This window comes from Sinohyriopsis cumingii, chromosome 7, assembly GCF_028554795.1.
Source record: "Sinohyriopsis cumingii isolate HCF-2022 chromosome 7, ASM2855479v2, whole genome shotgun sequence".
Taxonomy (NCBI): domain Eukaryota; kingdom Metazoa; phylum Mollusca; class Bivalvia; order Unionida; family Unionidae; genus Sinohyriopsis; species Sinohyriopsis cumingii.
Genome location: NC_142967.1, coordinates 40,573,675 through 40,590,861, shown reverse-complemented (window position 1 = coordinate 40,590,861; position 17,187 = coordinate 40,573,675). Strand labels below are relative to the sequence as shown.

Sequence of the window (17,187 nt, the reverse complement as noted above, 5' to 3'; positions counted from 1 at the left end):
GGCTTATGTTAGTTAGATCTCAGATGTTTTTGGAAATGAGTGAGATCTTATGTGAGATTGCCTGAGCTAGCTACCACTCTAGAATGTGATATTTCTGATCTGATTTTGATCAAACTTGGAATAGAGACTTACATCAGCAAGGTCTAGCACAATTTGTGATAATGGGCAACTCTTCATCCGTATCAAAATAAAACGATTTTGCATTTGATTTGCTGAGCTTGTTACCAGTCTCTGCAGGCATTATATCTGAGTTGATTTTGCTCAAACTTGATAAATAGGCTTATATTATCAAGATTGTATCGAGATAGGTGAATACAGTTAGAAGCACTGATTAAATGAACTCCATGAATCTCTTAGCTCAACTTCCTACAAGACCAAGTCATTTTATGATATGGTCCAGCATGAACTCATTTGTGATGGGTTTTTAATAATGGTGCTTATTTGTGATGGATTTGTAATAATGGTGCTTATTTGTGATGGGTTTTTAATAATGGTACTTATTTGTGATGGATTTGTAATAATGGTGCTTATTTGTGATGGATTTGTAATAATGGTGCTATGTGTGATGGATTTGTAATAATGATACTTATTTGTGATGGATTTGTAATAATGGCACTTAATTGTCATGTATTTGTAATAATGTGCTTATGTGTGATGGATTTGTAATAATGGTACTTATTTGTGATGGATTTGTAATAATGGTGCTTATTTGTGATGGATTTGTAATAATGGTGCTTGTGTGTGATGGATTTGTAATAATGGTGCTTATTTGTGATGGATTTGTAATAATGGCACTTAATTGTGATGGATTTGTAATAATGTGCTTTTGTGTGATGGATTTGTAATAATGGTGCTCATTTGTGATGGATTTGAAATAATGGTGCTTATTTGTGATGGATTTGTAATAATGGCACTTAACTGTGATGGATTTGTAATAATGGCTAGTGCTTACTTCATGAAGGATTGGTAATAATGGTGCTTATTTGTAGTCATCATATCAAAATAAACATATTGAACAATCATTATCTTTCTGCAGTTTTGTTAGAGTTATTTCCAGTCTTAAGCAAATTGATTAACTAACTTCATGGTTGTTTTCTGTTGAAACAGGGCTGATGTAGACTCTTTTATATCATGGTTTGTTGGTGTTTATTGTGAGAGAGCTAGATGTATAAATACTTGGGCATTTTACTTTTCATTTCTCTAGTTTGAATAAATCTTTAAATATGTGCATTGTATATGATTGTGTGCATCTGCACATGCATCCATCAAGAGGAGTATGTATTCATTCTGTATGTAATACAGCTACTCCAACACTGTGTTAATTAGAAACTTCAGTCTTTGGTATAAGATTGAGAATGCATGGTCTGTGGTAAGAACTGAAGCATTAGGGAATAAAATCCCTCCTCCATTTAAAAATGGAGAATTTTCAAATAGAGGAGCAATTTTAAGTAGGGTTTGAACATATGATGCATGGTTTTCATGAGTTGATTGTTTGGCACAATGTTTTGAGAAATTAGGATGAATCATTCAGTTGTTCACTCTTCAAATAGACCCAGGAGTGATAAGTTATAGCTATCACTGATGGCCATTTCTTGGATGTCCAGACTGTTAATCTTATTGTGCACAATGCTATTAAAATTATGGGCAAGTGTTTGGATTGGTGATGGGAAATTGATAACTAACAATGCTGTTAAAATTATGGGAAGTTGTTTGAAGTGATGATGGGAAATTGATAACTGACAATAGTGTTAAAATTATGGGCAGATGTTTGGAGTCACAGTGGTGGTGGGAAGTGGATAACTGACTGTGGTGTTAAAGTATGTGTGTTTTAAGTGGTGGTGGGAAATCATTAACTGACAATGGTGTTAAAATTATTGACTGGTGTTTGGAGCGGTGGTAGGAAATTTATAACTGACAAAGCATGGGTAATAAATCAATGCTGTATTAAGTGCAGATTTTAAAACTTGTTTTTCTGTTTTGTTTTAGAACTCCTGCACCGCCTCCTGTTCAAGCATTGCCTCCCAATAGGCCACCAGTAGCACTGCCTCCTCAAGGTAAACCACAGAGTTATCCCATCTGTGGTCTTCAGATGAATAAATGTTTTATTATTTAACTCATATTACATTTTGTATGACATCTTTCATATGTTCATAATTTAAACAAAATTTAGTGAAAAATCTTTATCATACTTTGAATTTTTTTAAGCTTTAAATTAGTGAAAACAGGTAAGGTTGGAAAAATCCAGTTTTTGGCAGCATGGGACAAGATAAACCTTTTGTTGTGCAAGTGAAATTTCAGGTTACTTGCCGATAAATTTTACATGAATTATGAAGTGGAAAAAAATGGATTTTGGCTTATGTTCACAAAAGTCTGTAGTTTAAGGCAAGTAGAAAATTGTTCAGAATTTGATCAAACATGGAATGTATGGTTATATGATGTAGATCTTGGCCTGTTTGATAATGAGTGAGGTGATCGTGCATCTGACTGGCTGAGATTTTTACCATTCTGAAGGCCATATTTCTTATTGATTAAACTTGGCATATAGGCTGATATGATCAAGATCCCACATGAGTTTGATAATTAGTGACATCTATGAATAGTAATGAGGTGATCTTGCATCAGGATGCCTTAATGTGTTGCCACTCAAGATCAGATTTTGAGTATACTTGCTAAATAAACATACTTCATTAAGATTTTAGATAAGTATAATTATGTGCATATTGATGAGGTAGTCTTGGGTATAATTGGCTAAACTTTTAAGTACACAAGTGATTATTTCGATCAAATTCTTATCAAACTGATGAAATAGTTTTATGTCATCAGGATATTCAGTGACTTTTATTATGAGCAAAATCTGTAAATGATAATGAAATTCAGCACAGATAGTTCTCAGTCTCTTTGCTGAGTTATCCATCTGTTCTCTCTTTCTAAATGATTTTTACTCAGTTTGTATGTGTGTTATCAGTCCACAGACTTTCCTTACTCCTACAGGAAAGAAGAGAAGTAAACACATGTTATTAAGTATTGAGAATTATAGATTAGTGCTACAGTTTTTCCCCTTGCAAAAATTTGCAATGTAGATACAAATTGCAATGTAGATACAATTTGCAATGTAGATACAAATTTGCAATGTAGATAGCAATGTAGATACAAATTGCAGAACACAAGATGCATGCATATCAAGAACAGTTTGTAAAAGTTAGCAAGATAATACATTATAGGGATAGATACATTATAGGGATAGGAAAGGATAATTTCATTTATAACTGGAAAAAGGTATAAAATAAAAATGTGACAAGTAACACTCTATGCGACACAGCATAAACATGGCGCAAACTCTTTCATTGAATTGAACTACCGAACATGTCAGGTCGTGGTAAAGGAGTGTAACCAGTTTGGATTATAATCAGTGTACCAGTGGGTAAGAGAATATTGTGTGAGATATTTATGTGTATGCATTTTTGTTTGCATTAGTATCTTATACTAACGTTTTGTGTACTAGTATCTATTGGGAGACTAATAGGTATTTTACTTTTTTACCATTACATATATATGCTTTGACTTGCCTACATAAATTAGGTAAATATTATCAATAAGTGTAGTATTAACATTTTGATAATCTCTTTGGATAGGCATCACCACCTCTAAACTCATTAAATAGCATTTAGGATTGTATTATCCAAATAATAGTGGTGTGCGACCCACCTTGTGAAATTAGCTCACATCATAGCCAAAACAATGGATTTACAAACCAAGCAAGTAAACACAGTTCAGAGAAGATCGAAGCTGGGGAAATTTTTTCAAACAAGAGTTGAAGACAACAAATTAATTGTTAGCCACCCAGCCGGTTGCCAAACTATTGACTTTGGAGCGGCACCCACAGCGCCTAAACAGGCAGAAGTTCTATCAGCACTAAATACAATGGGAGTCAACATTGGAAAAATCGATGGACTCCAACATGCCAGAATCAACAAATACGTACTCTACACAAAAGATCAAGTACCTCTACTAGACCCAGGAGAGATAGAAATAAAAGGAACAAAAGCCACAGTGATGACAACATTGGAAAAATCGATGGACTCCAACATGCCGGAATCAACAAATACGTACTCTACACAAAAGATCAAGTACCTCTACTAGACCCAGGAGAGATAGAAATAAAAGGAACAAAAGCCACAGTGATGACAACGGAACCATTCATAAGACAAATAGAGCCGAAACTTACAGAAATACAAGTGATGGGGCTCCCACTGGAAGTGGACAGTGAAGAGTTGAAATTGAAAATAGAGAAAAAGTTCCAAGTAAACATAGTAACACACAAGATGGCAACGGTCTGGGGCTTTGCTCCAATCAGATTGGGGAATAGGACCATGTACATTAACAGGGAGGATGCCAAAAAGATACTGATCTTTTTCTACGTGTTAGGATTCAAACTGAAAACGTGGTATAAAGGATCGGAAAACGACAGAAGCTGTCCAATATGCCGTCAGACCGGCCATGGGCCATGCGATTGCCCAAACCAAGGACCCCAACCTGAAAAAAATGGAGAGACTAATACATACGCCAGTAGAGTAGAATCTCCAAAGAATATCTCAGGAAATACAGCCCAACAACAACAAGAAGAAAAACAACAACAACAGCAACAACAACAAAAACAACAACAGATGTGGCAACAACAAAAAGAAATTTTGGAAATGATCAAAAAGGAAAGGGAGGGAAAAAAAGGAAATGAAGAGGAAGATACCAACACTTCGCTACCAGAAATTGACTTGACCGGAATCCAGAACCTACAATCATCGCTAGAGTGGCAACAAATCCTAAGTCCTAACAGAATGGGAGCAATATCAACACCAGCAAAAGAAGGGATTACAACCAAAAATAGATTTACAGGACTGGAGGAAGAAGAAATATTGGAAGAAGAAGAAACAGATTTCACAGATTCAGAACAAACAACACCATTAACATCAACACCAATCCCAAGAAGAAACAGAAAGAAAATAAAGGCGGACAGCGGGACTGATTCGCCACTGGAAAAGGAAACAGAACAAGTAAATATAGATACTGAGCCACACAAAGAAAAGGAGATAGAAACGGAAAACCAGGCGCAAAAGAAAAAGAGAGAAACGATAAGGGATGAAATTTGGCTGAAAATGAAATGGAAAACGATGATGATGAAGAAAAAAAGCAACCAAACAGAATCCGAATACGGGAGTATGGAGGAAACGACGACCACAATGAAAACAGAGACTGAAACAATGGAAAATAATACAAATCTGATGGAAACATCATCAAACGATACAAACAACACTACAGAGGAGGGGGTACTAACCCAACATGAAAATTTCCAAATTTATATAAAATAATCAAATTCAAAACAAATTATATACAAATTAAAATAGAAAAACCATAATGTGACACCCTGGAGAAGTGGAAAAATGGAGGAAATGAACTTCCAAGTCTTATCAATTAATGTAAACGGAATAAATAAGGAAAAAATTAACAAATTTGATAAAAATTTAGAGTATGATATTTTATTCTTTCAAGAAACTCACAATGGATTTACTGATAATATAAAGGCATATTGTGAGAATTATTTAAATGGTATTTTAATTAAAAATGACTATGAAGGAAATGATATAAAAGGGGGGGTGGCCATTTTAGTTAAAAATAAACCTGGTTGTAATTGGGAAAGGGTAAACAAGGGGAATGTTTTTAAAGGTAGGATGATTCGTCTAAAATTTGGGAAAATACATTTTATTAGTATTTATGTACCAGCAGATAACAAAAGAAAACATATTTGAATAAATAATTTAACTAAATATACTGAGAGATATAAAATGGAAAATATAATAATAGGAGGGGACTACAATTGGGGAGAAGAAGATATTGACAGAGAAGGGGGGTTAACTATTGATGATTCAAAATGCAAACTAATAATGAAAAATTTTACTAAGGACCATAAACTTACGGATATATATCGCAAACTAAACTTATTAAGAAAAGAATATACTTTTGAATACAGACAAAATAAAGGGAGTAGGATAGATAAATTTTTATGTACAAATTTTAAAGAGAGTGATTATAAAGAAGCAAAAATATTAAATTACAAGATATCAGACCACAAATTAATATATATAAAATTAACTGTGCCAAATGGAAATAAATGGGGAAAAGGGACCTGGAAACTTAACAGCAAAATATTAGAAGATCCAGATTTTACTGTAGAAATTAAAAAATTAATAAATAATATTATAGAAAAAGGGAATTTAGACATAATTAAAGAAGGGGATGAATTGAAAATACAATTTAAAAAGTTAGGAATTAAATTTGCAACAGATAGGAGCATAAAATTAAAACTAGAAAAAGAAGCCATTAAATTTCAGTTAAATAAAGAAAATCCAATAGAACTTGAAAATAAACTTAAAGATAGACTAAATACTATAGAAGAGGAAAAAATAAGGAGTTATGAAATAAGAGCTGGAAAATTTACGAAGGTATACAAAGAAGTGAGAGGGTTATACAAGAGGGAGGAAATTAGAAGAGGGGGAGAGAAAATAATAGATGCTATAAAAATCAATAATGACAAAACAACATCTGATAAAATGAAATTATAAAACATATAGAAGAATATTATACTAAATTATACATATCACAAAAAATAGAGGATAAAGAAATAGATGACTACTTAAAAGATATCGAATGTGAGAAAATCCTATCAGAATATAAAGTCTTATGTGATAGTTTTATCTCACAAGAGGAAATAATAGAAAGTATCCGAGACCTCACTAAAGGGAAATCTCCAGGAGGAGATGGGCTCACCACGGATTTCTATACGAAATTCTGTGGAGAGCTGTCGCAAATCCTGGAATGGTTATATAATAATATTTTATTAAGAAATGATGCAGTGACAGAGAGTATGAGGGAAGGAATAATAACAATAATATACAAAGGGAAGGGTGATAGGAAAGAGCTTAAAAAATGGAGGCCCATCTCCCTCCTAAATACTGACTATAAAATACTTAGCAAAATATTAGCAAATAGGATAAAAAAGGGAATGGGGAATATAATTAATACAAATCAAACGTGTGGACCTAAGGGGAGGGACATGCAACATAATATTCTAAGTATAAAAAGTATTATTGAACATATAAATGATACCGGACAAAAAGCTGCCATGGTACTTTTTGACCAAGAAAAAGCTTTTGACAGATTAGAACATAACTATGTACAAAAAGTACTAGAAAAATTTGTCTTTGGAGATAACTTCCAAAAATGGACTAAAATCCTGTACAACAGAATAACCTCAAGAGTACAGGTAAATGGAGCTAAAACAGGAAAATTCGAAATTAAAAGATCATTGAGGCAGGGATGCCCACTATCTATGCTACTATACATAATAGCATTTGAAATCTTAAATAGAAAAATTCAACTGAACAAAGAAATTGAAGGTATAAAAATACCGAATATAAAGGAGGAAGTCAAGATGTTACAACATGCTGACGATTGTACTAACTTTATAAAGGATGCAAATTCCTTTAAACACCTGACAAAAGAATTTGAAAAGTTTAGTAAAGTGTCAGGATCACAGATTAACCATGAAAAAACTGAGATACTAAAAATAGGGAACTGGAAAGGTAATTACTCGGGATTACCCCCACATTTAATTAAAAAGCAGGTTAAAGCGTTAGGGGTTTATTTTGGAGAAAATGCAGAGAAGGAAAACTGTTAAAAGATAAAAGAAGCAATCAAATCAAATGTGAAAACCTGGGCTCTAATGCCATTATGTTTAATGGAAAAAACTCAAGTAGCAAAAACGTATATGTATGTACATATGAACTATATATTAAAATCTATTGATATAAATAGTAAAATTCTAAATACATTAGATAAAATTATAATAGATTATATATGGAATTTTAAGTTACACTATATAAAGAAGGATATATTGTATAAGGCTCAAGAAAGGGGGGGGGGGTTAGGACTCCCCAGCCCCACTATAATAAAAGTAGGAATTTTTTTAAATAGACTTAAGAGAGTAAGAGCAGAGCCTGAGAGTCCATGGGAAGGTATTTATATATATCGTTATGGATTCTCAATGGGAAATAGAAATGACATTTTTAAAAATAATAAACTATGTAAACAGTTAGAAATACCAAGGAAATATAGGAGTGATAAAGAATTAATCCTAAAATATAGAGATAGAAAGGAATTATGGGACAAAGAAGAACATTTAACTTATAATTGGATTAGGGAAGAAATGACAAAAAACATAAAAAGTACAATAGAAAAAGATAATACATATGTAAATTGGGATAGGGCGTGGGGAAACTGGAAAAAATTAGGATCATTGAAAATCCAAAGCCTCTGCTTCAAATACATGCACAATGCATGGTTGACAGGAGAGGTTGCAGTGAGATGGCATATGGTCTGAGTATCGCCAAAATGTCCACTGTGTAGAATAGGACCTTTTAATAAATTTCATGTGATGCTACAATGTAAAAAAACATTAGAAGACCGCACAAAAATTATAAATGAGATTAGGAAAAATACTTTGTATGAGAAACAAAATATTTTATATCTAGATGGGAATTTTAAAAAAAAGACGTTATATGAAATTAGTAACTATATTATGAAAACGATGGATGCCTGTGGCCAGGTTATAATTATTGGGAATTAAGGCGGAGGAGTGAGTGCAATGAAAACTACCCATGTGATAGTTACCTTAAAAGGCTTGCACTCGCACCAGCCGCCCCCCTCCCTCCTCTTAGAATTTTTTTTTTTTCTTTTCTTTTTTTTAATATATATATATATATATAAAAACCACATTACGAAAGACTTTCTGATTTCGGAAGTAATGATTTAATATAAACAACAATTTCGAGGGAGTGAAGTATAAAACATTAAAGAAATTACAGAGCTCACTCGAAATAGGATAAATATAAACAAAAACTGTGAAGAGCAACACATATTTAACACACTTTAAAACAATAACAGAAATTTTTCTGAATAAAATGTAACACACCGCTACTTCACCTAAAAATTCCAAAATGTAATCAATTAATCTCTGAATAAATTTTTGAAAAAATAATAAAGATCCGGTAATAAGGATCATAAGACAACTGGGAATAATAAGATATATGGCTATCCCTACATGAAAACAATTATAGCACACACAAACAAATAGCAAAAAACACTAATAGCAGACACGGGATATAGGGACCTCTAGCCAAGGTCACAAAATAAAATAGGAGCGGGACTTGGAGATAGGTGATGGAAACCTACTCAGAAAAACAAACCTATAGGAGACGCTAGGGATTTAAAATACCCCGGCAAAAATTTACTAAATTTTTTAACCAAATTCTTTTGAATAAAAAACACACTGCAACATATCGGGGGGAATCAGAAACACATAAAAACATTTACTCATTGGCTAAGCCGGGGGGCATCTGTCTGGTGCCCCCCCCAAAAAAGTAACACTCTATGTAGATAAAATAGTTTGCTATAAATTCAGCTTGTAAAACCAAATAATTATTACCAAACTGAGATACAACAGTACTATTTTGTGAGCAGACAATGTAATAATAACTGATGATGTCAGAGCTCAGAAATGCCTTTTAGGTAAAATACCTTTATATGGGTTTGGCCGAACCAAATGAAACTGTTATCATCTGTCTCTAATGCACACTGATAAATAAGTTAGTCAATGAGGAAACCTTTTTTAATTGATGTTATAGATGACTGCAGACTAGCATAAACTATTTTGCAGTATTATCAGATTTTCTTTGTATCATTATTAATTGCAGACTTTTGTTTTGTATTGATTTAGCTCCAGTATCTGAATTTATACAGTTATTTGTAGAGTTCTAAAAGCTGAGCCACGTTTTGTATTCATAAATATTTAGAATCACCTTGATATCTTTGTGGAAATTTGTTTGGCAGTTTCTAGTATTGCCATGTTAAATTGCCTAAACATAAAGTTAAAAATACCTCAGTATGCATTCACCTAAAACCCTTCCAAATTTTAATTACAGAGAATATGGAAGTGTGTTACCCCTTCTAGCATGGTAGAGTTATAGATTGTTAAAGTTGAAGGAGCACTCTTCTAGCTTGGGAGCATTATAAATTGTATACATTTTGTGTCCCAGATAGCATGGGATTGTTATAGATTACCAGGATTGAAGGAGCTCTTTCTGGCATAAAAGTGTTATAAATTGTATGCATTTTGTGTCCCTGCTAGCATGGGAGTGTTATAAATTGTGATGACTAATGGAGCTCTTGCTAAAATAGGAGTGTTATAAACTGTATGCCTTTTGTGTCCCTGCTAGCATAGGGTTGTTATAGATTGCTAAGACTAAAGGAGCTTTGCTAGCATAGGAGAGTTATATAACTTGTATGCCTTTTGTGTCCAGGCTAGCATAGGAGTGTTACAGATTGCTAGGACTGAAGGAGCTCCTTCTAACATAGGAGTGTTATAAAAAATTGTATGCATTTTGTTTTCCTGCTAGTATAGGAGTTTTATAGATTTCTAAAGATTGAAGGAGCTGCTTCTGGCATAGGAGTGTTATGAATTGTATTTTGTGTCCCTGCTAGCACAGGAATTTTATAGATTGCTAGGATTGAAGAAGCTGTTATAAACTGTATGCCTTTTGTGACCCTGTATAAGATTATTAAAGATAGTATTATTTTTGTGCTACTGCTAGTATAAGAGTATTATAGATTACTAAGATTGAAGGGGCTTCTGCTATAATATGAGTGTTACAGATTACTAAGATTGAAGGGGCTTCTGCTATAATATGAGTGTTACAGATTACTAAGATTGAAGGGGCTTCTGCTATAATATGAGTGTTACAGATTACTAAGATTGAAGGGGCTTCTGCTATAATATGAGTGTTACAGATTACTAAGATTGAAGGGGCTTCTGCTATAATATGAGTGTTACAGATTACTAAGATTGAAGGGGCTTCTGCTATAATATGAGTATTACAGATTACTAAGATTGAAGGGGCTTCTGCTATAATATGAGTGTTACAGATTACTAAGATTGAAGGGGCTTCTGCTATAATATGAGTGTTACAGATTACTAAGATTGAAGGGGCTTCTGCTATAATATGAGTGTTACAGATTACTAAATGCACTGAAATAAAGAAAAAATTTTAATTCTATTTTTAATTTCCAGGAAACAAATACTCAAGGCCAAGTGATGTGGATGATGATGATGGCTGGGGCTCTGAAGAGTTTGATTCTGGGTCAGAGTCTGAAGAAGTATGTATCTCATTCATGTCACTCTAGAGTTATTTCCCCTGCATTTTCAGAGCTGTGGAATAGGCAGCTAATGGCGGTAGCCTGTTTGCCTTGGGAGTTTTGTATTGGAATGTATGGAATTAACTCCACAGTTTTTATTGGAATATATGAAAATAACTCCACTGATTTTTATTGGAATATATGGAAATAACTCCACAGTTTTTATTGGAATATATGGAAATAGCTCTACAGTTCTATATTGGAATTATTGAAATAACTCCGCTGTTTTGTTGTGAAAAAGAAATAACTCCCAGTTTTGTATTGGAATGTATAGAAATATCTCCATGGTTCTCCAATGGAATGTATGCAAATAACGCCACAGTTTTGTGGTGGAAAAAATAATTCCACAGTTTTTACTGTGGAATGTTTGGAAATAAACTCCACAGTTTTATAGCAGAATAGAAATAACTCCAGAGTTTTGTTGTGGAATGTGCAGAAACAGCTCCACAGTTTTATAGTGGAATGCATGGAAGTAACTCCACAGTTTTATAGTGGAATGCATGGAAGTAACTCCACAGTTTTATAGTGGAATGCATGGAAGTAACTCCACAGTTTTATAGTTAAATGCATAGAAGTAACTCCACAGATTTATAGTGGAATGCATGGAAGTAACTCCACAGTTTTATAGTGGAATGCATGGAAGTAACTCCACAGTTTTATAGTGGAATGTACAGTCTACAGAATTCTAATGTCTGATTCACCACATGATATTTTGTGATTATTTTGCAATATTCCATACTATCTTAAAAGTTTCCTGAAAACTAATATTCTCAAAGGGTTATTGATTTATGGCAATATGTGAATCATGGAATATGTAAATACATAATTTAAAAATTTCAGCTGTATTTAATGACTTTCATTGCCAGTTCAGGAATTACCAGGGATATAATTTATTAAAGTTTGATGACATGCATGAAAGTTGCAAAAAAAGGAACTATGCTCTTGCACAGTTTAGGAGTATATAAATGCTAGATATTTTTCTTATGATTAACAAAAATAAATACAGAAAAGTAGTTCTGATGAAGTGTTTTCAGAAGAGGATATGCTTTTCTTGGGTTATTTTGATTTAAATCTAGTCTGTATAATTATTACACATTCATAATTTATCTTGCCTTTTTTCCAAAATTAAAATCCTAGGTATTACTGAACCAGCAAGCATTAGTTTTTAAATTTTCTTAGGTTACAAAGGGACAGTTGAGATTTAACAGGTCGTTGATAATATTTAATGTATCTTTGGCATCTTCCAGTCTCCGAAAACTATGGAATTGCACTCTGAAGTAGCCACTTAGTTAATTGCTGGGCAGAGTCTGTTGAGGCTGCAGAGACCTTCTTGAGAGTGACAATCTCTGTTGCCTCTTTTACATTTGAAGTTCTTGTTTTGGGTTTCCACATGTTTCATCTTGTTCTTTAAGCTGGATCTTTTCTGCTTTGCTAATTACATTTACTGTCTCTTGCTTTTATTAATTTTGTGGTTGAGATCATGCTTTGTAGTTACTTCTGTCCTGTGCAAGTGCTTCTCAGCTATGTATATTGATGTCCAAAGCCTTGAACACATCTCTTAAATGCAAGTGTGGATGACTTGGCAGCCTTTTGCCAGAGGCCAGCTCACTATAGAGGATGTCCTTAGGTATGTGTCTATCATCCATTTGGTGTACATGTCAAAGTCATTGTAGGTGATGTTGTATGATCAGTGTGGTGATGCTAAAGATGTGTGCATGCTTAGAGCCTCTGTGTTGGAAACTGTCATTCCAGGAGACGCCAAGGATGCATTTGAGGCAGCATAGGTGAAAGCTGCTTAGCCTCTTTTTTGGTGCAAGTATAGTGGCCATGACTCGTAGCCATAGAGTGATGTGCTAATGATGCAGGCTTGGTAAACTTGTATTTTGGTGTGTTCAGTCAGCTTGTTGTTGCTTCAGACCTTCATGCTCAGACCACCAGTAGGCATTGTTGAAACAGCCTTTCCAATGTGAGAATTGAGCTCTGCATCAAGAGAGGTCAGTGATCGTAGACCCAAGGTATGTGAACAGCCTTAAGTTCATAGTTGATGATGTTGATGAAGGTTGGCTCTTCATATGCTGGAACCAACAGTACTATATTTTTTACGCAGATGATAAGCCTGAAGTCCTGGAATTCTTGTGCAAATCACTCATTGAGGTTTTGGAGATGAGCGGCTTTGTGGTTTGTCAATGCCATGTCAACAGTAAAGAGCAGGTCATGGATGAGAATTTTCTGGATCTTGGTTTTGGCTCTGTGTATGTGAAGTTGTTGAATTTTCCATCTGACTTTGTGTCAAGGTCAATTCCCACATTTGATCAGTCAAAGGCATATTTAAACAGGAGAGAGAAGAATGTCCTGAACAGTGTAGGGGCAAGAACACATCCCTGCTTGACTCTACCATTACTCTCAAAAGCCTCTGAAGCTGTGTGTCATCAAACTGAACTCTTTATGTGTGTGTGTGATTATTACTCTTCAGGTTTATAATAATTTTATTATTATTATTATTATTATTATTGTAAAATCTGTTTTAAAAGTTTCTAATACTAATATTAATTCAGAAATCTAATTGTCTTTGGCTTTGTTTGCATGATTATAAAGGACAGTTTTCTTAGCAAAAACTAAAAGTTGCTAGTTAGTAGTCCATTATCTAACACCAGCACTAATTGTTTATTTGTTAAGTCTGTATGAAAATGGTGGCAAACGTCAGTACACCACGCTATGGATGATCACTGTGGAAATAAAAAGGAAGCAATAATTCTTAGATATTTTTATATTAATGCTTTGGTAGTCTTTGACAGTTTGTTCATTCTACCAGTTAAGCTGAAGAAGTTCATCTGTACACATTGATACATGTATAACATTATATATATATATATATATATATATATATATATATATATATATATATATATATATATATATATGATTAATTTCTAGCAGGATGGCTTTTTAGCTCAGGCTTACTGTTATGACTTTATGGCTTAAAATATGTAACAGAAAGAAGTGAAACCAATAATTTCTTTGAAATCATTAAACTATTTATTTCTCTACAATACAGAGTGGAAGTTCAAGAGACTTCCAGTATTTGAATTAAATCCTAAATAATCCTAAATGACCCATCACAAGTCCAAATTATCAAATGTTCTTAGTGAATTCCAGTAGTCTAGAATATCTGGATATAACACAGTGATGCAATCAAGAATGTCTTTGAAAGAGTTCACAAAAATCCAAACTAATGCATTAGTCCAAAAGTCAATGAGCACTTTGTAATTCTAATGAATATTTTCAAAAAATATTTCCTTTCAAATTATATCTTATGTCAACAACACCACTGCAAACTCTGATCATGGATTTCTACAGGCTGATATAGAACAGGAATGAATTATTTCTGTACCAAATTTTCTTTTTTATAAAAATTTTGATTTCTTCTAGATGTGAATCATTTCAGTGGAAAATTCCAATCAAATTGTAAATAAGACTGGGCCTAGAATGTTTTGAACTCAGATGCTATCAAAACATTCTTGTTACAACTTACAATCTTGGACAAAGTTAGCAATGTTAACATTTTGTTTACAACTTACAATCATGGATAAAAGTTAAGCAGACAGTATCAAATTAAATACACATAACGCTTACATAGCTGTCATCCAGATATATTTTCCAAAGCTTTACAGTGACTGTTACCACAGTTATGTTTGAAGTACCAGTTTAAGATAGGATTTCATTGCAGTCTAATTGCCACTCTGAATTGAATTTCCTACAGAATATTCACCTCAGGATGACTATTCTATTAAAGAATGAATTCTGCATATGAATAATGTACCCTTGTAAAAATACATATGGCAGTAATGTAGATGTAAATGAATGTTTAAATATATTTATTTGTTAAATTATGCAAAAGCAGTTGGGATACAAGTTCTCATAGCATTAGATACGACCTCCCCCATGCAAATATAGTGGTACAGATTAGTCAAACAATGGCAAAAGGTATGCTGGAAATTAACCCTTTATCTCATAGAGTATATGACTTTTTAGGCCTTTGATACACATGTAGCAAAGTTACCCAGTGCAGTGCGCTATAAATAGAACACCTGTTACCTATTCGACTCCATACACATAGGCCTGCTTGTTAACTGTTAAGCAGTGTAGTGTATGTTACGTTTAACAGTAATTCTAACCATTTTTCATTTTTGGTACACATCAATTATGTATGGAAAAATTTAAGAGTAAAGTCCAATCGTTATACTGTGTAATTATTTTTCATGGAAGAATTTTATATTTGCTTTAAAATCTTGAGAGAACTCATTCACCATCAAGTCAGTGAAGCTGTGTGACCATCCGTAGCTGCCATTTCTCATACTAGTTTTTTATCTGCGTCAAGATCACAGTCATCTGAACTTGATAATTTGTAAAAACTAATTGCTGCCTACATCAATATCAGAGCCTTTACCTAAGTTATTGAAGCTTTCATAGTTGTCATTCTAATTGTGAAAACTTCGTAAGTACTGAACGAAATCCATAACCTCCCTTTTAGTGGAGAATATGACCCAGTTACTTTAAAAAGCAGATTTTGACCAGAGCATAAACAGTGTTGACGTGATCTGATGTAATGGTCATTTGCAGAAATGAATGTAATATCTAATAGGGGGTTTTCCCGAAGGTGGTGCTACGAAAACCTGCTTAAAATGGCTGATGTTTACAGTAGGTGTCAAAAGGCGCTTCCATGTGAATGGAATAGAGGCATCAAAGGGCGCTTCCATACAAATGGCATAGAGGCATCCAAAGGCACTTGCATGAGGTAAAGGGTTAAAAGATAATAGTTTGAAAAGTAAAGATGATATCCAAGGCAAGAAAACAATGGTTTAACTTCAGAAAGTACAGAATTTAGTATGTAATGCTCCTTCATCAACTATTACTTGGTCATTATGCTGTCAGGGAATGAATGGTAAAGCACCTTCATCAACTATTACTTGGTCATTGTACTGTCCTGGGAATTGAATGGTAATGGACCTTCATCAACTATTTCTTGGTCATTGTACTGTCAGGGAATGAATGGTAATGCACCTTCATCAACTATTTCTTGGTCATTGTACTGTCAGGGAATGAATGGTAATGCACCTTCATCAACTATTACTTGGTCATTGTACTGTCAGGGAATGAATGTTAATGCACCTTCATCAACTATTACTTGGTCATTGTACTGTCAGGGAATGAATGGCAATGCACCTTCATCAACTATTACTTGGTCAATGTAATGTCAGAATGAATGGTAAGGTTACTTCAACTATTACTTGGTCGTTGTAATGACAGAATGAATCAACTATTATTTGGTCACTAGCATCAAAGAATGAATGCAGTAACAAAATAATGACACTTGCCACAACTACTACTGGTACTCCTACTTATCTTTGGGGCACCAAGTGACAACACTTCTTTTATGGCACTCTTGCCACAACTACTACTGGTATTCCTTCTGTTTATCTTTGGGCTACCAACAGTGACACCACTCTTTCAATGGCACTTTTGCCACAACTACTGGTGTTTTCTGTTCATCTTCTGGATGTCAACTGTGACACCACTTTTTCCATGGTACTTTTGCTTCTACTGAAACTCATTCTATTTATCTTCCTCATAAAAACAGTGACAGCCTGTGGCCTAGTTATGTTAGAAATGTCATTTTTGTTGGCTATTTTGCTCATGCATGTGCAGAAGGGTAAAAGTTGGAGTTCTTTTTATTTTCTTGTTTTTTGTTTTGCTTATTAGACCCATCATTTTCATGTCCTGGCCACTTTTTACTTTAAATCCCCAACTTATCCTACATTTTGCAAAGATTCACCTGTATGTGTGCAGTTCAGACCAATCTGCTTTGAATTTGAGACCAAAGGGTCT

General features: G+C 33.7%; 1 protein-coding gene across 5 annotated transcripts in view; it reads left to right on the top strand.

Moving 5' to 3' along the window:
- The window catches only part of LOC149795084 (uncharacterized), a 190,994-nt gene that overhangs the window by 50,975 nt on the left and 122,832 nt on the right, over positions 1–17,187 (top strand). For all 5 annotated transcript variants that reach the window (XM_089964791.1, XM_089964792.1, XM_089964794.1 and 2 more), the window contains 2 exons: positions 1,987–2,054; positions 11,177–11,262. In XM_089964791.1, coding sequence (XP_089820917.1) covers positions 1,987–2,054; positions 11,177–11,262 — 154 coding nt within the window. The remainder of the gene's footprint in view (positions 1–1,986; positions 2,055–11,176; positions 11,263–17,187) is intronic.